General features: G+C 36.4%; 1 protein-coding gene across 7 annotated transcripts in view; it reads right to left on the bottom strand.

Moving 5' to 3' along the window:
* Positions 1-22,724, bottom strand: part of FUBP3 (far upstream element binding protein 3) — a 68,809-nt gene that overhangs the window by 39,264 nt on the left and 6,821 nt on the right. For 6 of the 7 annotated variants that reach the window (XM_069069350.1, XM_069069349.1, XM_069069354.1 and 3 more), the window contains one exon: positions 17,737-17,845. In XM_069069350.1, the coding sequence (XP_068925451.1) occupies positions 17,737-17,845 (109 nt within the window). Of the gene's footprint in view, positions 1-17,736; positions 17,846-18,324; positions 18,340-22,724 lie in introns of those variants that run through there. The other variant, XM_069069356.1, reaches the window with a different exon arrangement.

Here is a 22,724-nt window from a genome sequence, read left to right on the forward strand (position 1 = left end):
GTCTGGAATCAGAAGATCTGAGTCTGAATCTTGTGGCTGTGTGACCTAAAGCAGAGCACTTAATCTTTCTCATTCAATTTTCTCAACTGTAAAATGTTTTAAAAGCTGACAAGAGATAAAATATATGTTTTATGAATGATAGTAATTATTATTATCACCTCTCACCTGATATTATTCCAATAGCCTCCTTAACTGGTTTCCCTGCCCGGTCTCCTCTCCAATTCATTATGTAAACAGCTGCCAAAACAATCTTCCTAAAGCACAAATCCGACCAAGTCATCCCCCCCCCCACCACTGCTTAAAAGCTCCAGTAGCACCCAGTTACTTCAAAGATAAAACAAACTCTTCAGTTTGACACTTAAAGCCCTTCACAATCTGGTTCTATCCTATTTTTCCAGATTGATCTCAGTTTTTTCCCTCTCCCCATCAATTTGCTCGGTGTTTCAGCCAAAGTGGCTTCCTTGGTATTCACCTTCCTTGACATGCCATCTTCTCCCCACTGCTGTTGCATAAGCTGTCCCTAATGTAATGCAAGCTCTCCCTAACCTCCTTCCACTTATGGGAACCCCTAGGTCCCTTCCAGATTTAGCTCTAATTACTCCTTACACAAAGATTTTCCTGATTTCTCCTTTCTGCTCTTTCCCTGCCCCCTCCCCATCACTTTCTATTTTGTATTTTATTATGATATCCTTTTTTGTTTCCACCAGTAGAATATAAGCTACCTGAAGGCAGTGACTGCTTTGTCACCTGTCTTTGTAACCTCTGGGACTAACACAGTGTTTGACACATAGTAGGTGCCTAATAAATGCTTGAATTGAATAATTCTAGCCCAAGACACTACAAGCTACTGTAATGGATTCTTTGAATCCGGCCTATATTCCCTCCAATCTATGCTGCACACTGCCACCACTCTTTTCGTCATTGTTCCCAAGAGCTGCCAAGATAAAGTTCAAACACCTCATCCTAATGTTAAAAAACTCTTCACAGTCAGACACCAATATACTTTTGTAACTTTACCACTATTCCCCAATGAACCCTCTTCTTGACCATTCATCCCTTAAGTTTCTTAAACTTTACTTCAAACATGCCACTCCCCCAACCCAGAGATGGCTTGCCCTCTTCCACAACTGTCACCAACTCATTATTAAACTTCAAGTCAAGCCTGTCAAGTTTTTTACCAGTGACTGTCTCATGAAGGAGCATTTATCACACAGAGAGAGGTTCTGGACTCATGATTTAATGGATATAGAGAAGTCTCAGATGAGGACACGTCCACAACCATTGTAGCTTGGTACTTTAGAGACTCACCTAGAGCAGAAGTGCCAGACCCAAGGTGAATGCTGGGGACCAGATTAAATTAAAATGTAACTGGGAAATCTTAAAATATAGCACAACATAGATAATGATAATTTGTGGTACACAGTTCTATCTGAGTTTGGCTCCACTGCCTAGAGGATCAAGTTTTTAAATGATTTGCCTCCTCATGCTGTTACTTAGTACCTGAGCAGAATCTGAACCCAAGTCCTCCCAGTTATAAGCCTGGCTCTCTTTATCAACTCTGCCATGTGGCTTCTCATCTGAAATATTTATCATATACTGCCTTATTTTATTCGTTATTTTATCTGCATTTATCACAGAATTCCAGAGTTAGATGGTACCTCAGAGGCCATCAAGTTCAACACAAACCTAAAAAAGGCTCCTCTCTGTAATATAAGTTCGAAGTACTTGTACAACCTTTGTTTAGAGGTCTCAAGTGAGAGAAGCCATCATGTCTCAATTTGCCTTTTTGTAACTTCTACATACTGATCATAGTTCTGCCCTCTGGGCACAAAAAGAATAAATCTTGAACAAGCCCAATTACTCTTCCTCAGGTAACAGTTCTTCAAGTATGTGAAAAGAAAGCTATTATACCCCTGTACATTTTTTTTTTCTTTTTCAGGCTAACTATTCCTAGTTCTTTTTAACTGTGCATAAAGCACAAACTTGAGGCTGATCATCCTAGTGGACTTTCTTTGGATACTGTCCAAATCATCTACAATCTTCCTAGAAAGTGTTATTGAAAATAATAATGACAGATAACATTTATATAGCACTATGTGCCAAGTACTGTGCTAAGTGCTTTAGAATTATCTCATTGTTTCTTATAATTCTGAGAGGTATTATTAATGCTATTATTATCCTCATTTTACAGATGAGGAAACTGAGGAAAATAGGGATGACTTGCCCAGGATCACACAGTTAGTAACTGTCTGAGTTCCCGACTCCAGGCCCAGCACTCTAACCACCAAGACACTTTGCTCCCTCAACAATCTAAATGGAGCCTGACTAGGGCAGAGTACATAAGGGCTATGATTTCCTTACTCCTGGATGTTATCTGTACATTTCTTATTGAAACCCAAGATTATATTCGCTTTCTTGGCTGTTATCACACTGTTCACTCTGAGCTTACAAGTCACTAAAACCTTCAGGCCTAGATAATCCTTATATCTTACAGATGAATTATTGTCTGGTTGTGCTTCCCCTCCCCCATTACGTACTTGTGATTGGACGACCATATTTATTATATTTCAGTTTATTTGAATGGGCTTAATGTTCTGACCTGTCAAGATTTTTCTGAATCTTAACTGCCATCTAATATCTTAGCTATCCCTTCTAACTGTGTCATTGGAAAATCTGCTAAGCATGTCATCTATGTATTTACCCAAATCACTGAGAAAAATGTTAAACAGCACAGGCCCAAGAAGAGATGGATGTGAAGCACTCCACTGGAGTCCTCCTCTCAAGCTAACACTGACTCACGGTGACTCAATGATTACTCTCTGGATCCAGCCACACAACCTGTTTCAGATGTACCTAACTATACTGTCATCTCAGCTCTTATTTCTCCATCTTTTCGATAAGAATAGCACGAAAATCTTGATAAACTAGTTGGCCAGAATCTAAGTAAACGATATCCATAGTATTCCTCTACTCTATCAGTCTGAGTAACTCAAAAAGTTACTAAGGTTCATTTAGCATGCTTTGTTTTTGACAAAGTCACATAGATTAATGTGACCTTTGTTTTATTTTCTAGGTGTTTACTCAAACAATCTCTTCATAATCTTCTTTTTTAGAGGGTGAGAGGCCTTTAAAAATCCAGCCTTGGACACTTACTAGCTCTGTGCCACTGGGCAAGTCACTTAACTGCTGTCTGCGTCAGTTTCCTCATCTGTAAAATGGAGATAATGATAGTACCTAGTTGTTGTGATGACCAAATGAGATAATTGTAAAGTACTTCACACAGTACTTGACAGAAAGCAAGCATTATGTTAGCTATTTATTGTTGTTGTTATATCAACTGATCCTCTCAGAAATTGTAGGAGATAGGTGCTATTATTATCCCCATTTTATGACTGAGGAAACTAAGGTAGACTTAGGTTTAAGTGACTTGTCTAAGGCCACCAAGCTAGCTAAGTGCTTGAGGACAAATTTGAACTCAGGTTTTTCCTAATTCTCTGTCCATCTATCTGCCTCTGAGTTAAGAGGAGAATGAAGGGAAAGAAAATGGGTGTTTTAAGTGGCCTTCTCAAGGAATTAACCCAAGAAAGGGAGGACAGATACAGGACAACTGCTAACAGAGATGGACAGTGAGAATGGGAGAGATAGGGGTGTGTTTGTAGGCAAGTGGGAAGTAGCTAGTAGAGAGACTGAAAATTAGTTAAAGCGCTGGCATACTTGAAATCCAGATGCTAGTGAACTTGAAAACTTTGTTACAAATGATCTTTATAAAGGACAAACCCGAAGCTGATCATTTTAGTGGACCTTCTCTGGATACTGTTCTAATTATCTACAATCTTCCTAGAACATGATAACCATAACATGAACAATAGTAACATATAACACTTATATAGCACTCCAAAACCTAGTTATAAATTATATACATGTACTTACTACTAAATGAATACATTATGTACATGATAAAACATACAGCGTGGAATAACAGAGCCCCCCTGGAGCCTCTCACAAGGACCAGCTATAGAACACATGGCCAGTCATTTAACCTCTCACTACTCTCTAAGACATTAAGTTTAGGAGAAAATGCCAAATTGCATTGATACAAGGAGTTTCCTCATCAAGGAATTCCTTGTACCGATGAATTTCCAAGTTCAATCCCTGTAAAAATCCCTATTAACACACGCACAAAAAATATAAATAAGATAAGATGAAACAGTATTAATTTGAAAAATTTATTAGGGTACTGAAAACCCATCTGCTCTCACCACAAGTCTCCTTTGCACATCCAGAGGATAGGGAGAACATGCAAATTCACTTGGATACTTTAGTTGTGCTTTTGTATGGATGTGAGGAACAGTATGAATGCTAGTTTGGCTGGACTACAGAGTATAAGAAACAAGAGTACTGTAAAATAAGGCTGGGAAAGTAGGTTGGGACCAGGTTATGATGGACTTTAAATGATTGAGGAGTTTATATTCAATTCTATAGGTAACAGGGATCATTAGAGTTGATTGAATGATGGGGGTAGGGGAGAAGGGAGGGAGGAGAGAAGGCAGAACAGATAGGCCCTTTTGGAAAATCATTTTGGCAGTAGAGTTGAGAGAGGATTGTAGTGGGGTGAAATGTGAGGCAGGGAGACTCATAAGACTGCTATTTCAGTTGTTCCAGGTAAGAGGTGCTGAGGGTATGAAGAAGGCTTGCAAGAATGGAGAGAAGGGTCTGTGTTCAATATGTGGTAGAGAAAAAAATGACAAGATTTTGCAATTACTTGGGCTAGGTGGAATACACGTGATCAAGGAGACGAGAATGACGCTGACATTGTGAACCTAAGTATTACTTTACTGGTACCATCAACAGTTAATAGTGAAGTTCTGAAGAACTGATTTGAGAGAAAAGATAATGTAATGGGATGTGATACAGAACATAACCCATTCACACTTATATACCTGCTCATCTTATATAACTTGCTCTGTCCCAAATAAAATTTTAAAAGGGGGAAGGTGAGGTCTTACTCTCCAGTCACACCCCAGGTTAAGGAAGGCTTGTTTTTGTCCAGGAAGCTACTGGGATGGTAGGTGAAACAATAGAGCAGAAGGTATTGTCTCCCCAAATATTCTATAAGGTCCTTAAGGCAAGAGTCCATGTCTTACATTTCTGCTCTTACAGTTCCTTGCACATTTCAATATTTATTAACTGACAATAATAACACCTCACATTTACATATCACTTTAATATTTACAGAGCATTTTACACATAATCTTATTTGATACTCAGAACAATCCTGTGAGGTTGGCAGTATAGGTATGATTATCCTTATTGTAAGATGAGGAAACCAAAGCACATAAAAGTGAATTGACTTGCTCAAGGTTCCAGAGCTAACAGTACGTGGCAGAGCCAGGATTAGAACTCAGGTCATCTGACTTCAAATCAGAACTCTTCCCTCTACACTACAGCTGCCTTTCTAAACTGATATATCCAAAAATAAACAAATGAATAAAACAACAAATTTGTGAATTTTGTAATGGCATTTGTGGTAACTCTAAGTAGACACTTTATAATGTCACAAGATGAGGGCTGGAAACCCTTTATCCTAGAAGTTAAAATGGCTGACCACAAACACAAAGTTAGGTTCATACTGACAAGAGTCAAGAACCGGATCTAATGACACTTAGGGCAACCTCTAGCTCACCAGGGCCTACTCTGGGTGGTTCCCCCTATTGACCTTGGTAGGAGGCTATCAAGTTTTGTCTTATCAAGGATCACTTTGGTTTTCTCAAATACCAGCAAATGTAGCCTAATTTTATCTGAGTGCAAAGGTATTCAAATACTTGTGTGAGATATTTTTAATCAGACATATATGTAGAACAAAATATGCCCCAAATGAAATATCACACTGCCTAACAGGCTCTTTTTAGGCCCCTATAATCTACTCTACCCTACCAATTAAGGTACAAAATTAAAATCAATTTGCACAAGATTCTAACAGAGTGCTTAACTGTATAAAATTAAGTATCTTGGAAAAGCTCTTAAGAGGTCAACTTGTCAAACCCTCTTTTCCAATACAGGAATTCTTTTTTTTTTTTTTTTGCTTTTTGGAATGGGGAAGGCAAGGTAATTGGGGTTAAGTGACTTACCCAACATCACACAGCTAGTAAATGTTAAGTGTCTGAGGCTGGATTTGAATTCAGGTCCTCCTGACTCCAGGGCTGGTGCTTTATTCACTGAGCCACCTAGTAGCCCCCAATACAGGAATTCTTCCTGCACCATTTTAATGCGTTATCTATTTCTATATGTACTTTCCCCTCATACCTCAAAAGATGTTGGGAAAATAAAAAGATGTGTGAGGGATAAAGGCATAATATAAGCATAAGCTATTTTTCAACTCTAGTTTTAGCAGTGTAAGTGGAAAAAAAAGTTCTTGATTTCACTATTCTGGAGAGCAATTTGGAACTCTGCCCAAAGGGCAATCAAACTGCATCTCTTTTGATCTAGCAATACCACTGCTAGGTTTATATCCCAAAGAGATTTGGAAAAAAAAAAGAAAAAGGAGCTATTTGTACAAAAAGACTTATAGCAGCTCTTTTTGTGGTGGCAAGGAACGGGAAATTGAGAGGATACTCATCAATTGGAGAATGGCTGAACATGTTGTGTCATATGAATGTAATGGAATACTACTGTGTTATAAGAAATATGAGCAGTCAGATTTCAGAAAAATCTGTTAAGACTTTCACAAATGATGCAAAGTGAAGTAAGCAGCACCAGAACATTGTACACAGTAACAGAAACAGTGTGTGTGATAAGCAACTATGAAGGACTTAAGTTATTCTTAGCAATGCAATGATCCAAGACAATTCCAAAGGATTCAAGATGGAAAAAATGCTTTTCGCATCTAGAGAAAGAACTGACGGAGTGTGAATGTAATTCAAAGCATACTATTTTCATTTTATTTATTTTTTGTTATGTTTCTTCTTTTACAATGTGACTAATATGGAAATGTTTTATATGATTTCGTGTGTGTGTGTGTGTGTGTATCCCCTATATCAAAGTGCCTACTGTCCTAGGAAGGGGGGAGGTGAGAGAGTGAGAAAATTCTAAACTCAAAATTAAAAAAAAAATGAATGTTAAAATTTGTCTTTACATGTTTAATTGGAAAATAAAATACAATTTAAAAAAAGAAGAAAAAAAAAACAATTCTAATTTAGGTATTAGTATCAAAAGAAAAAAATGCTCCCTTATAAAGAGGTCCATTTCTGGATCACATTCTATCCCATACTCTATTTGACAGCCTTACAAATATCTAAACAGTTGCCAGTCTAACACAGTATCACTCAAATCTATCTTCTTTTCTCTACTCATACAGCCTTTATCACCTCTCACCTAGACCACTAGTCTCCTAATTGGTCTCCCTTCCTCCTCTGTCCCTTCTCTGATTCATTCTTCACAAAGCTGTCAAAGTCATTTTCTTAAAACACAAGTCTGACAATGTCATTCTCCTGCTCAATAAATTCCAAAAGCAAATATGAAGTCCTGTGTCTGAAGTCTTACAATCTGGTTCCACCCTACTTTCCCAGGTTTATTAAACATTATTTTCCTTCATGAATGCTATAGGTGAGTCAAACTGGCCTCTACTATAATGATCCATTTCCTGCCTTTGCAGTCTGTCCCTATGCCTGCAATGCTCTCCCTCCTCACCCTCTTAGATTACCTAGATTCCCCTTCAAAACTCACTTCAAATACCACCTTCTACATGAAGCCTTTCCTGACTCTCCCTGTGTCACCCCAGCTGCTTAGGTTGTATTTATTTTGTCCATTTTTATGTGTGTAGATGCTTTCTCCCCTGATAACATGTAAGTTCCTAGAGGAAAGGACCAGTTTCATTTTTGTCTGAGACCAATGCTTAGTACAATACTCCATACACAGTAATTTAACAAATGTTTGTTGATTATAAGAAGTTAACAAAAGAAGGAAGATTGAAAATATTACCACAGTCATTGAGACAGACAGTAAATAAAACATGCAAACTATTTCACTGTTTAAGGTAAAATATTAGAAAACATTTGTTTGGAAAGACATGTTAGGTAACCAGTGATGAAGATTCACACAACAACCCAACAAGACTGTAAAGTAGGCCTCCCATTGTAGGTACATAATAAATGTTTGTGGAATGTTGACTAATTCTAGGGAAGGGAAAGAAGGAAGAAATCAAGCATTTATTGAGCACCTACTAGACACTAAGCATTGTGCAAAACATTTTACAAACACCTCATTTGATCCTCATTAACAACCCTGAGAAATAGGTAAAATTATTATCTCCATTTTACAATTAAGGAAACCAAGGCAAACAGATGTTAAGTGACTCGCCCAGGGTCACAAACCTAGTAAGTAACTCAGGCTAGATTTGGATTCAGGTTTCCTAAATCCAGGCCCAGTGCTTTTATCCACTGTGCCACCTAGGAACTAGGTATTCTTAATGGGAAACCACTATTACTCCAGTTTGAAATTTAATAAATTACTACAGTTTAGTCACTTAAAGAGACTGGTTTAGAAGTTGGGATAAGATAATTTCTAAAACTCTTCCAAGCCTAAGACCTTAATTCCCTTCAAGTTTAGAGATTAAGGGTTTACTCAAGGCTAGTCCTGGGAAAGATCAAAATGACTAGTAACTAAATATAAAAAGCTGGGACTTGAACCCAGGACCTCTGATTCTAATTCCAGTACTGTGTCTGACACTATATTGCCTACCACCCCTTTTTCTGTATGATTATGTCTACTGATATTAGGAAGACCTATAGGATGCCTAATGCAATAAGAATTCTATCTTCTACCTTAAAAAGGTCAACAACATTTTCACCTATTTCTGTCAATCAGTTAATCTGAGGTTCAGGTTATTTTCAATCTATGAAGAACAAGTTGAAGTTTTTGGCATTTCACTAATATCCTGTCATCAGATAACATAGTCATGAAGTCTAAGCATTAAAACAGTCTGATCAAAAGTTTAGGATGGGAGTAACTCTTGTGTCCAAGTATTTTCACAAAGAAAGAAAACACCCAAGATAAATCAGAAATTTCAGTTTTTAAATTCCTGCCCCAACAATAGACATGACTCTAATTTTCTAACAAGAACTGATGATTCTAAAGTACTTAAAAGAGTATTATGCCCTTTAATACAACTAACCAAAATTCCACATCTAGAACAAATCCCTTTTCTATTTCAGGGTACTGGTCATCTAAAAATTGTGACCTTCAAGTTTATTCACTGAGTTGTAAACTATCTGGGATTTATCTTAAAAATATGAGGGGCAGCTAGGTGGCGCAATGAATAGAACACTGGCCCTGAAGTCAGGAGAACCTGAGTTCAAACGTGACCTCAGACATTTGACACACTCACCAGCTGTGTGACCTTGGGCAAGTCACTTAACCCCAATTGCCCTGCCCTCCCACCTGCAAAAAGCAAAATAAATAAATGAATAAATAAAATTTTTTGAGTATTTATAGTTCATGCTGAGTAACTTTTTGAAAATTCAAAATTATTTGCTTTATACACTGTTAGAGGACCATAGAATTATGTAGAGTTAGAGTCTCATTGTTAATAAATCCTCTTTAATGGTTATATAATTTAAATCACAATGCCTATTTCCATTGGGTTGGAATCAATTACCAGGTTTTACCATAATTGTAACTTCAAATTGTGTGAATTCTAATATAGTCAGTTCTTCTATAACACATTTAAAGATGTGAACTTGTTTTAATACAACTGATATACTAGGGACCATTTCAAATTTGCTTTGGTGCATATTTCTTCTGACGAACACTGAGAATACGGAAAACCACCACTTCACAATAACTCACAGGCTGCAGTCCTTTAGAAGCCCACTCCCAAGGCAAACTCCAGGTCTTTGTAAAGGTAAAGTGCCATTTCCTTACTTCTAGACCCTCACTTCCCTTATAGCCATGGAAGGAGACCCAGAGTTGCCTACCTGAAGCCTGAGGAAGTCAGGGGTAAGTGGGGATAAAGATCTGCAGGCCAAATGGCAGAACAAGCAGCAGCTCGAGGTTATTTCTTAACTTTATTTAATACGCACAATATTATGCTACCATAATTTACTATCTTTTTTTAATGTGTCACTGATGAAGTTTTTGAGCTTTTTATCCCTAACCCCATTTGCTCTATGGTTTTTATTACATGATTTTGCATAAAGTGGTGCTTTTTTTGGGAAGGTATATGTAGCATTAAAGCAGAACTGCCTGTATATCCAACCACTTTAAAGGATTCATTATTTCTTAGACAAATTAGAAATGCTCAGTGGCTAGCTTCTTTTCTGAACTATTAGGAGGCTCAGTCACTATTTATAAAATGCAATTTAAGAAAAATTTGCCTTTATGGATATCCTGAATCGTTCTCATTATTTTTTGCATTCCTGAACTTTTTTTTTTTTTGCCTTTTGGAGGGCAATTGGGGTTAAGTAACTTGTCCAAGGTTACACAGCTAGTTTTTTTGTGTGGGTGTGAAGTGTCTGAGGCCAGAACCGAACTTGGGTTCTCCAGACTCCGAGGCTGGCACTTTACTCACTGCACCACCTAGCCGCACCATTCCTGAACTTTTAATGAATGAATGGTAACATGGTTTTGACTCTAACAGAGCTGTCAAATAAACATCAACATTAAAAAAAAAAAAGTATCTTACATGTTTATTTAAGAAAATGGAACACCTAGGCTCATGACCTTATCTCTTGTGCATGCCAGGAAAACAAATGACAAAATGATGTTGTCAGACTCAATATTCAGTTTATCAAACACAGTTTAGCTAAAAATTTACATATCTAAGTAAATCTAGGTAAAAGGGAAATTTCATTTTTGATTACTGGGGCATAAGATATATCCCATATCAATGAACCCTCTCATAATTGTGTTATTTGCCACTACCTGGGCTTATGAAATAATTCATAATTTAAACCACCACTCAAAACAGACACAAATCAAATTTGCATAATCTTGTAATTAAGCCAAAAGAAATTCAGTATGCAACAAGAAAAAGATAATTTTAGAAGAAAAATGGAAAAAAAAGGCAAGTTAGAGGGGAATCTCTTGTTCAAATACAGAATAAGTTTTTGTATAACACACAGGAATTCCTAGTCCACAGATGAGATATGCTTCATAACACAGAAGATCTAAACCTTAGGCAGACTCAATCTTTGAAAGTAAAAGGGAAAAGCTTTCATTTCCTTTTAAAAAGATTTAGCCAAAAGTGGCAAGTATAGATGAAATTATATTACATTAGAAGCATGAAGGAAGGAAAATTATCCAATGGAATGAGCAATATTCTTGGGCTGTCACTTGAATTTATTTGTTCCTGGGTTTCTTCATCTGCATAATGGGGACACTGGAATAATCTATTTCAAACTGGGTACACTAAGAGCAGAAAAAATTTAAGGTGCACAAAGTGCTATTAAGAAGTTTCATACCGGCCAGGGCTGCTAGGGGGCCCTGGAGTCAAGAGGACCTGAGTTCAAATTTGGCCTCAGACACTTAACACTTACTAGCTGTGTGACCTTGGGCAAGTCACTCAACCCCAACTGCTCTGCCCTCCCCCCTCCAAAAAGAAAAAAAAAGTAGTTTCATTCCAATGTGTTCTAAGCATTCCACCCACTAGGGTGTAAGATTAACAATTCAATAATGTACATATGTTTTATTACTTTAACTGCAAGCAGTAGGTAAAAACAAAGTTTATTTTTTTAAATGTGCCCTATTGATCTAGAATTCTGGAAGTTGTGGGTCAGAGAGACCATCCATTAAAAAGATTTATGTGGAAAGCCAGACATGATGGTTATAGTGGTGCCACGTGGGAAGAAATGAAACATGAATCTCCTCCTCCTCTATGCTTGCACCCCCCTCCTCTGATAAAAACCCACATATTATGGATTTTTACTAGATACAAAATGAAGAAAACATACGCAGTAATGTTTATCCAGGAAAACACTAATATTAGTCAATGAAGGCAAACAGAAAAATCCAGTAAAGCCTCATTTTCAACTGTGCTTACTACCTGCCTTAACTTGGTTAAGTCCTTTAATCTCTCCAGACCTCAGATCTCAAATTCCTCATCTGCAAAATAGGGTTCGAGACTCAATCAATAAACTCTGAGGCCCTTTCTAGTTGCAGATCTACGAACCAGAATCCTGCTTGTATCTGAAAGCCATTTTTATGTTTTTGTATGATAGTTCCTGTTTCTTCTTCACTACTTAGACTATAAATTCAGTTCAGCTGGTAGACTACCCAATCGGGGATGTAACTATTTTAAGAAATAGACCAGAACATGAACATTGAAATGAGTGCTTTTCCCTTCAAAATAACCACCTTTGAGGGCCACATATTTTTCTGGACCTCTTTCAACAGGGCTTTCTGAGACAGAAAATCCAATCTTAATGTCACACCTCTTCATAGATCAGAAAATTGTGACCCAGCACAATCATCTATCTTCTTGAACAGACCACTTTCAAATGACTTGGCTATTTCCAAAAATCAAAACCATCCTCTAAGGATGAAGTAGTCCCAAGTGAGGATATTCAAAACATGCTGAGTATTCTGAAGGCAATTTTAGGAGTAATTCCAGAAATGTTTTGAGAACTGGAAACATCAGGAAAAGAATCATACAGTTTCCCCAAAGTGACTACTTTGAAGGAACCATACTCATTTGAACATTCTGATGTTCAACTAAACATACTGATCACATTTCTTTACAGTAATACCTGGAAAAAAGACTAGTGTAAGCCATTTGAAAACAATAGAATTCTTATCTTTCTGGAGAGTAGGACAAAGAAGCCGTGCCCAACCAACAACTACTGATAAAAGTGAAGTGTAGCTAAGGTTATTTCCATGAGAACCTCAATAATACAAAAGAATGAGGAGAAAAAACACTACACATGAACCTAAGAGAGAATATCACACCACCTTCCTCTGAGATGCAGTACAGTAGACTAGAAGAAGAGCTGGAGCTGAGTCAGGAGAGAGGATGGCTTGAATCCTGCTGGGAGCTAGTTTCCTGACCTAAATATGGGGATAATAACATTCGTCGTATCCAACGCAAAGGACTACTGTAAGGTCCCAAAGAGATAATGTGTGTGAAGCGCTTTGAAAACCTTTGAATGATATATAAATGTCAACTACTATTGTTGTTGGTATTGTTTCCAGCTTTTCTGACAGGTTCAGGTAGAAAAGGTCTTGGGAAAAGTCACTAACCACTATTCCTTTATAGTCTATGGAACATCAAATGTAAAATAATGAGCAATTTTTCACAAGTTTGTTTTCTATAGGATCAGCAAAATAAGGATGTTAACTCAGACATGATATTGCCCAATTAAGTGAAAGAAAAAAAACTGAAAGCATAGAGATTCTGAATTCTCTTAATTAACAACTGAAGGTCAAAAGATTAAGGCATTAAAAGGAGTCAAAGCAGTCCAAAGAGCAATTCAACAATAATAAAAAACTGCGTACTCTTGAGTCTTGGGAAGTAAAGAAATAAAAGGAAAGAGAAGGATGTAGAAATTTCTCCCTGGAAAGAGAAGGATGTAGAAATTTTCCAGCTGTCTATAAGGTCACAAGAAGCCAATATAATGGAAATCTAAATTGGGTCAAACAAGAAACTGCTTATCTCCCTCCCATTAACATAATGCATACCGTTCTTTAAGTTCTTGTGCAACAATATTACATCAAGGTGATCATGGATAACAGTTCAGGTTATGATGATGGTCTGGTTCCAGTACAGCTTACTGGTGAAGCTGTCCAGGATATTAAACTGTATTTGTAATATAGGGATTTGCTAGAATTTGTTAGACTGCTCTTTGAGGGCAGATTGTTTTTGCCTACCATGCCTCTCAGACCAAGCACTGAACAAATGCTTATTGAATGACTACATAACAGCAAGTTTCTGATGCGTAATTTTAACCACCAAGTACCTGATAAGCACTAAACTTTAGTAACTTACAGTAAGATGCTTCAAAATCTCCAGTTTCCATGTATAATCTATACTGAACACTAAGTCCAGACTCCTTAAGGGTTATCTTTCTATAGTTTCTGATAGCAATGACCTACTCCTGAACTATGATAACAAACCCCACCAAAAAAAAAAAAGGCATGAGTCAGACATGTCTAATGTTTCTTTGCTGACATATTGCTCCTTTGGATGTCACTCATGGAGGGCCCTTTGATTAAATTCTTGGATATTAGTAATTTCTTAAGTTCAATCTAGAGGTAAGCCACTTTCAGTTACATTTGATTCAATAATTGTGCCCATTTTATCTGTTACTATTGTCCAGTGAAAGTGATATGTGCTTATTCTAAAAGTTTTTCAGTAGTTTTTTGACTTGTTTATTACATGTTCTAAGAATATCTATTAATCTCTTCTTTTTGGCATGGAAATGTTAATCATTTTATAGATGTCTTTGAGTGATATATTCTGAATTTTGTTAATACATATTTTTTGTTAGATCACTTTTCAAATGTGTTACTGTCCCTTTTAAAATTCCAAAGGTTTTATACTACCCTACTACCATGACTACTACTACTGGCATAATAATTACTAATAATATTGGCACAAGACTGGTATTGTGTAGTTAATTACTTTCAACTTCATCAGCTTTGATTTGAGAATGCCGCTAAAGTTTCTTTACTATACTATATTCAGCCACAGCCTTCTCCTTGCTATCTTCATACTCAATGTGTTTTGCCTGGTGGAGACGAAGGTATTTATAGGTATCACCTTCAACCATACTCTATATTTAGTCTTGAAGTCTCCAGTCCTCATCTTTCCTTGGTATACATTAGGAATTTTATACCTATCAAGTTCAAATCACATTCTGGTATCACTGGAGAAAGATTCATTTTTATGGAGCCATAGAGCTTGATATAATTTAATCTGTACACATGGTTTTCTTATTTGACTCCTTAATTTGGGAACTATACATCACTCTACTTAGGAAGTATGACAATGTACTAAAAACTAGAGAGAAACATAATGGTCTTAAACTGTCTCTCTGAAAAATACCATGTTTTATATTAATTATTCTTGAGACAATTGTGTTAGTGGTATATCTTAAATAGGAAATTAGTTATCTATGTAGATATTATAAATAAATAACTCAAAGTTTTTGTGATAATAGACAAAAACCATGCTACAGTTTTTTGGGTCAGACTGTCTGATACACCACTTGGATTTTGTGGAATACCCTTTCTGTTCATGAGTCAATATACTGTTTTCTTATTAAGTAATTAAAGACGCTCTCTTCATAGTAAAAGCTGGCAATGCTTTGGTATAAAGTATATAAGGACATAACAGGCCTATATTTGAAGAGATTACTTGCATTCTCATCTTTTGATAACAGAGGGTACCTTCAGTTAAGATGGAATCAGGCATACATACTAGTAAGGAGCCTTACTAGTCATTTATGTTGCCACTTGGAGTGTTTAGAAAATTATGGATCTTACTTTGCCTCAGCAATTTCTAGTTTTGTAGAGGGGCTAGTTTTGTAGTTACTTCCTTTGACATACCTGTTATGTCATTCACTAATTAATGATATGTAAGCTTTCTGCCTCCTGTTTGATCTAACTCAAATTTTTATTGTATTGTACTTTCTGCAATGAACTCTATGTCATTCTAGGGTTCTCTCTTATCTGATCTTTTAAAGAATCTATAGTATAGCTTTTGTTGTATTTTTGTTTGTTTGTTTCTGTACCATTTAACCTACTTTTAGTCTACCCTCTCTCTACTCAGCTGCCAGAGTAAGCTGGTCTTCCTAAAGTCCAGATCTTACCTTGTTATCCTCTATGCAAAAAACTCCTTTGGCCTGCTTTTATCTCCAGAATCAAATATAAAATACTGTTTTAAAATTCTTCACAACCTGGACCCTTCCTATCTTTGCAGTCTTATTATTTTAGTCCCTTTCATGTGTTCTACAATTCACTGAAAGTGGCCTTCTTGCTATTCCTTTCACATGATACTCTTTTATCTCCTGACTGTTTTTCACAAGCTGTCTCCCAGGCCTAGAATGTTCTCCTTCCTCATCTCTGCTTCTTGGCTCCCTTCAAGACAAGAGGCTTTTCCCAGTTCACCTTTCCCCTCCAGTGCCTTCTGATATCATTGCCAATTTACTCCCATTTGTATAAATAGATACATCTACATCTGTCTTGTACATACATAGTTGTTTGAATGTTGTTTCCCCCATTAGACTTGTGAGCACTTCAAAGACAGGGATTGTTTTTGTCTTTCTTTATAACCACAGTGGTTAGCACGGTGCATGGCCCATAGCAATCAGCTAAAAAATACTTCCTGACTAATTCTGGACATCTAGAATTTCTAATGATTTTGTTTTTCAGATTCCTTTCTACATGTTTCTTTTTTGTTGCCTCTATCTGAGTAAGAGTATCGAAGTTTTCATAGTGTGTAACAGCTGGATATCGATGCACTCTTCCGATGCCCTTCCACAGATCTCTAATAGCTCTCTCAAGGCACTTCTGCCACAATGGTGTTTGACACTTGCTCTTAGGGTATTCTTTAAGGGCTCCACTTTTCCTCTTGTGATTCTTGCCATGGCAACGGCTGCCACATACACTGCTGTGAGCAAGTCCTGAAGTGTTTTTACATTTTGTCAAATACTGTGAAAGAATGTCTTGATTCATGATAGTTACAGTAGATATCAGCTTTTAACAATGGTTATAGCAGATACCAGCTTTTAAAAATTTACTGTTTTAGTATAATTGATCTGCCAGTTAGATTCATGCCATCAAGGACAAAAAAAGACTTTTTGAAATTACAGTTTAAGTATCCCTATCCACCTCATCTGTTCTGTTATTAGGTATAATTTCTGGGGTTAACATTGTCAAGATTTTTAATGACATGAAGTTCTTCAACTTTCCCCTCTTCAGATTTTAGTAGCTCCTCAATTTCATCTATTATTTAATCTAACATAAGCTTAGAAATATAGTTATTATTTTGTGCTGGCCCTTTACTAGCTGGCAAATGTTGTCATGTTACTTAGAGGTGAGCATATCACTGACAAAAGGTAGTATAAAGCCCTTTTCTATAGATGTATTTCGTTTTCTTTCTCATAGTATTTGAACCTTGAGTAGGGCCAGTTAGCAAAACTACAACACCTTATTTCTTTCACTTTTTAGGAGTAGTCATATCAGTAATCCAATCAGTGGTGGCACCAAAGCCCAACTTGCCAGTTTTTCAGGGCTCTTGCCAGGCTTCTCAGGACACCTGAAGTTTCCACTGTACATGGCTCCAGTTAGCATTCCCCTAACTTTGCTGCTACCTTTTGTCCCTCCTTACATGTATGATGGGCTAGGGATGATCCTGAGCTATAGCTTCTGAAAATATCTACATGCCAGCATTCAAGTTCTCAGAGGACTAAATTCGCATAGGTACATGAAACGGATGGAGGACTAAGTCAACCCAAACCTCTCCTCTGTCAAATTACTTCTAAACTGATACTTAGAACTAAATAAAGTCTTCATTTCAAAGATAAGTCAGTGTTGAAAAGAATTTTTATCTTATGAGGGCAAGTAAGACATGAACTACTGGGGAACAGCTAAGAAAGTCATATTCAATTCTTAGAATTCCATCTCAAATACTTCCTCTGCTATTCCTAATAAAAATAAGAAGTTTAAGAAAGTACTTGAAGAAATGAATTTCAAATAGATTCACAAGAATCTGAAAGGATCACTATCTTTTAAAAAGCAACTTACCTCCATCATCCAAAGGTCGTTTTTGTACTCCATAACCATAAACTGAGGGGTCCACTAGGGGTGTGGAATTATTCAAGTGAGGAATTGCATCTCCAATTTTAGCAGCAATCTGTAGTGAGAAGAAAATTAACAATAAGTCAGAAATCTAAAAGCATGTCTACATCTGAGGGAAACAAATGAAGCCCTTCTTAAAAGGCTGTTATCCATTCTCCCTTTTACTTAGGGTTAAAGATAGGGAATGCCACAATGGCACAAACATTTTAAAAAATCATTATTAGTTAGCTTTTCTTTCACTATTATTGAACATGTAGCTCTAAAGAAAAAGAAATCTCCCTCAAAATGTGCATTATGCTATACTTTGGAACAAATCCACAGCTTTTAAATTAATATTTTTATAAGTGTGATATCTCAAGGAAACCTGGCACATAACATTAAATATTAGGGAGTACTAGCTCTTATTACAAAAATATTCACCAGAGAGTTTCTTTCATAAATTGCAAGACTCCCCAAGCATATCTAAAATAACTTGATTCACAAAAAAAGATCACTCTCTAGGAAACACATCTGTTGAAGCTAACTTTTACTTACATCATTCCAAAGGGCCCCAAAATTAATAGGCTCAGCTGAGAGGCTTCCTCACAGGGTTCATATGTTCCCTGTCCCAGATATGAAGTGACAGTTCTTCATCTCCCTAGGTGAAAAACTCTCTCAGTATTCTGAGAGATAAGAGAAGTTCCCACATGGTCAACTTTCCCTTTTTTGAACTCTTACAGAATTTTTGTTGGTATCTTATCTTTTTAAAACTTTTATATTACAGATGTTTGATTTCCTCTACCAGAGAATGTAAACTCTTAGAATGGAGGCAGTGCCTTCATTTATCTTTATATTTCTCTCAACATATGCTTCACTGAAACGAATAAGAAAAAACTTATAAAGAGATTTCAAGTTGATTTAACTTTTTATTTTTTCTATGTATCCCCAACAACACAGCACTCTCTCAGGACATAATGGGTGCTGAATAAATGCTTGCTGACTGACTGACCAAGCACTTATTCAGCACTTATGTGGCAGGTACTATACACTTTGTGCCCAAGGATACAAATACCCCGTCCCACCCCCCCCAAGTCCTTTCCCTTCTCAAGGAACCACATCTGTTGAAGAATATTGGTTGATACTCTACTAGGGATGTGCAAAAGTCTTAAACTGTTACATTGCAGCAAACACACAGGATCATAGGTTCGTAGATATAAAACTGGAAGGGACTTTGGAGGCCTAGGGAGGTTAAAGTTATTTGCCCAAGTTAATATAAAATAAGTATTCTAGGAAAGGCTAAGATTGTTAGGAATGTTGTAGAAAAGATTACTGCATCACATGGGAGGGCTAGACTGTAGCCCTATCTGATAGTATATGTCTAACAGAAAACATCATCTTTCTTTAAAAAAAGAAGAAAAAAAGGGTGTTGAGGGTGTACAAAATTATAATGAAGTATGATATATAATTTTAGAAATACAAGGTTTCTCATTGTCTCAACAGGTATCAAAGTTATACTTATTTATGATTGTCATATCCCTACTAACAGATTTTTTCATCTTTATATTGCTAGTGTCTATATTTATTGAACTAAAATTGGAAGTGACTTTTATTATAAGTACACCTTTTCTACCTAGGAAATATACTTAAGCAAAGGAAAATGTACTTAAAACAATTGATTTCAATTATTCCAACTAGGTAAGTATAGTAAACAGGTACAAATTAAGCAACCAGCTGAGGCACCTATTCAACCCATTAAAGTGTCTTTGGTGGCAGCTTTAGGGTCAGATGAGATTGGTGGCATGTCTTCAAAAAGGACCACATTAAAGAAAATTAGGGGTTGGGAACAAAGAAATATGAATAATAGGTTTGCTCTAAAAATTGCTTTATTTGGAATATTAATTTACTATTGGCGAATTAGTCCAATAATTTTGGAAAACAACTTGGAATTTTGACAAAGTCACTAAAATGTCAATACCCTTTGTCTCAAAAGATTCCATTGCTAGGCACATACCCTAACGAAGTCAATGGACACAAAGGCCTCACATACATTAAAACAGTCATAGCAGAGCTTTTTGTGCTAGCAGAGAAGTAGAAAAAAAAAGCAGATGCCCACTGCCTGAGGAATAGTTAAGCTATGATATATCAATCAACAAGCATTTATTAAGCACTGTACTAAATGGTGGGATACAAAGAAGCAGTCTCTGCTCTCAAGGAGCTTACATTCTAATAGGAGAGATAACATGTATATATAAAGGTACATGAACAGCATATACAAAGTAAATGGAAGGTAACCTGGGAAGGGATGCTCTAGCAGCTGGGGAAAATGGGGAACGACTTTCCTGCAGAAGGGGGAGTTTAAGCTGAGTTGTGAAGGAAGCCTGAGATTCTAAGAGATGGAAGTAAGGAAGGAGAGAGCACACTGGAGGCATGGGGACATCCAGTGCAAAGACATGGAGACAGATGGAGTGTCATAATGAAATGACAAGTAGGCCAATATGGCTGGATAATGTGACTGGAAAGGAAGAAAGAGGCCAGGTTCAGAAGAGCTTTAAATGCCAAATGAAGTACTTTACATTTGACCCTAGAAGCAATAGAGAACCACTGGAGTTTACTGAGTAGGGAAATGACACAGACTTGTGCTTTACAAAAATTGTTTTGGCAGCTGTGTGGATGGATGCATTAGAGCGAGGAAAGTCTTGGGGCAGAAAGATCAACTGGTGGTGGGGGGGCGGTTTGTAGAATATTGCTGTGTTATAAGAAGGAACATGATGAATACAGAAGCATAAGATGACTTATGTGAAATGATAAAAAATGGGAAGCAAAATCTTAAAAAATAATATACAATTAGATCAATGTAAATTGAAAAACAAAACAACTGAAATCAAATACTGTGAAATTATAAAGAGTAAACTTAGTCCCAAAGAAGAGATATGAGAAGGCACCAGCTCTCCCTTTACAAAGGTAGGGGACCATGAGTGTAGAACACTACATGTATCAGTCCTCAATTTATTAATCAGTTCTGCCAAACACTTTTCCCTCTTTTTTATTCTTACAAGGGATAGTTCAGTCACACTGTAATAAGGCATAACTTCAGACACACTGAAGCTATAATGTAAAAACAAAATAGATCAATAAAAATGTGCTTAAAAATTACTTTATAACTTGTGGGTAAAGTTTGGAACGTAATTACAATATTAATATAAACCACAGGGAAAAAAAAAACCACACTTTGAACCCAAATGTCAGCAACAATTGTACTTTTGTTCTAAGAACATATATAATATATATAACTAATATATATATATATATATATAAAGAACTTATATAATACATAATACTTGCCTTATAGCATTCTATCTTTTAAAATATTTGTTTTTGGATAATCACATGGATATCTCACTACTTACAATGCAAAAAGTGACTATTTCAATGCTACCTTTTAGTCCTTAGACACGAAATCATGAATTTAAGAGCTATGACCACTACAACATCTTCTTTTTGATTAGAATACCTTTCATTAAGAACCACATTATCACATAACAATCAGGAAGTAAAAGGTTTAGTGATTATGATGGCAGGCATTTGTCATTAAAGGCATGGTGGATAGGACAGTTTACAAAGAGTTCAAATGATCCCAAACCAAAAGAGAAAAGGGCTTTGTGACTGTAAATAACAACGAAACTCTAGAAAGATTACCAATTCACAACCACATATCAAAATATCTAACCCAAAACATAAGTCGCAAATACAAAACTCCTTCTACAACACATTGGTTTCCTAAAGACAAGGACACTAATTTTTACTAAAACCATTTATTATAAAAGTCTTTTGATGCAAGATCAAGGTTCTCTGATTTATTCATATTTCAGTTTATAGTGTTGTTACATAATTAAGCTATGAATTAAAAAAATTCCCACTACAAATTAAGAAGGTTAAAACACATATCAGTTAGCCTCTTAAAAACTTTTTTGAATACAGTCCAACTCATCAGAAGAGGCCTTTTGGGTTCAACTACACCAGGTCTAAACAATTCCAAACAGCAGGAAAACCACAATGGTTACTTCTCAGAAGTGGTCTTACAAGCAGTAGTTGGCAATAAATATAAAACACTACACTTAAAGGAACTGACAGAAGGTGTATGTTTATTAAGGTATAGGCCAGAAGATAAGTCGAGACACACTGAAGCCAGAATACATTAAATCCAAGGAGCCCCAGTCCTTATCTGACTGAATGACCTTGAGTACACACTGCTGGCCTTTTCTGTCTCATGAATGTCACTCTTTTTTCTTCTGAGGGAGTTGAGAGCAAGTATATACGTGCCATCCTTATTTGCACAGACAGAAACACTAGCAGCAAAGTTATTTCAGTAAGGTAAGATATGGACAAAATCCCACTTCTTAGAAGAAGCTTTTCTCAATTCCCTAGTGCCTTCCCTTTAAGACTACCTCCAATCTATGATCTATAATAGTTGTTTGCAAGTTGTCTCCTCCCATTAGAGTGAATTCCTTGAGTTTTTTGCCATTCTTTGCATCCTCAATGCTTAGCACAGTACCTGGGACATAGTAAAAGCTTAATAAATGCTTGACTCGATGTATGACTTGTATTATTTCATGGATTTCTGAAAGGATATAAAAATTAAATCTACTCACATAAATATTCAATTTGTAATAAGAGTAAAAGCTTTTCCAAAACTTCTTTTTTTGGTAGAGCCAATAGAGATTAGTTGTAACACTAGATGTAACATAAAGAGTACTGGAAATAGGAATCAGTACACTTAGGTTCCAGTCAGGCTCTGTCACTTGGTACCTACATAACCTTGGGCAGGTTAGTCAACCTGTTATAAAATTCTTCTCATCTTTAAAATTGGACTAGATCATCTCTATATGGTCCTTTCCAGTTTGAATATATTATCATTGTGTCTGATATATACTATAGTTGATTAAAACACAAAATAC

Source organism: Petaurus breviceps, unplaced genomic scaffold (assembly GCF_028583685.1).
Source record: "Petaurus breviceps papuanus isolate PSGF00001 unplaced genomic scaffold, PetGlider_PUasm1.0 90779, whole genome shotgun sequence".
Classification (NCBI taxonomy): Eukaryota; Metazoa; Chordata; class Mammalia; order Diprotodontia; family Petauridae; genus Petaurus; species Petaurus breviceps.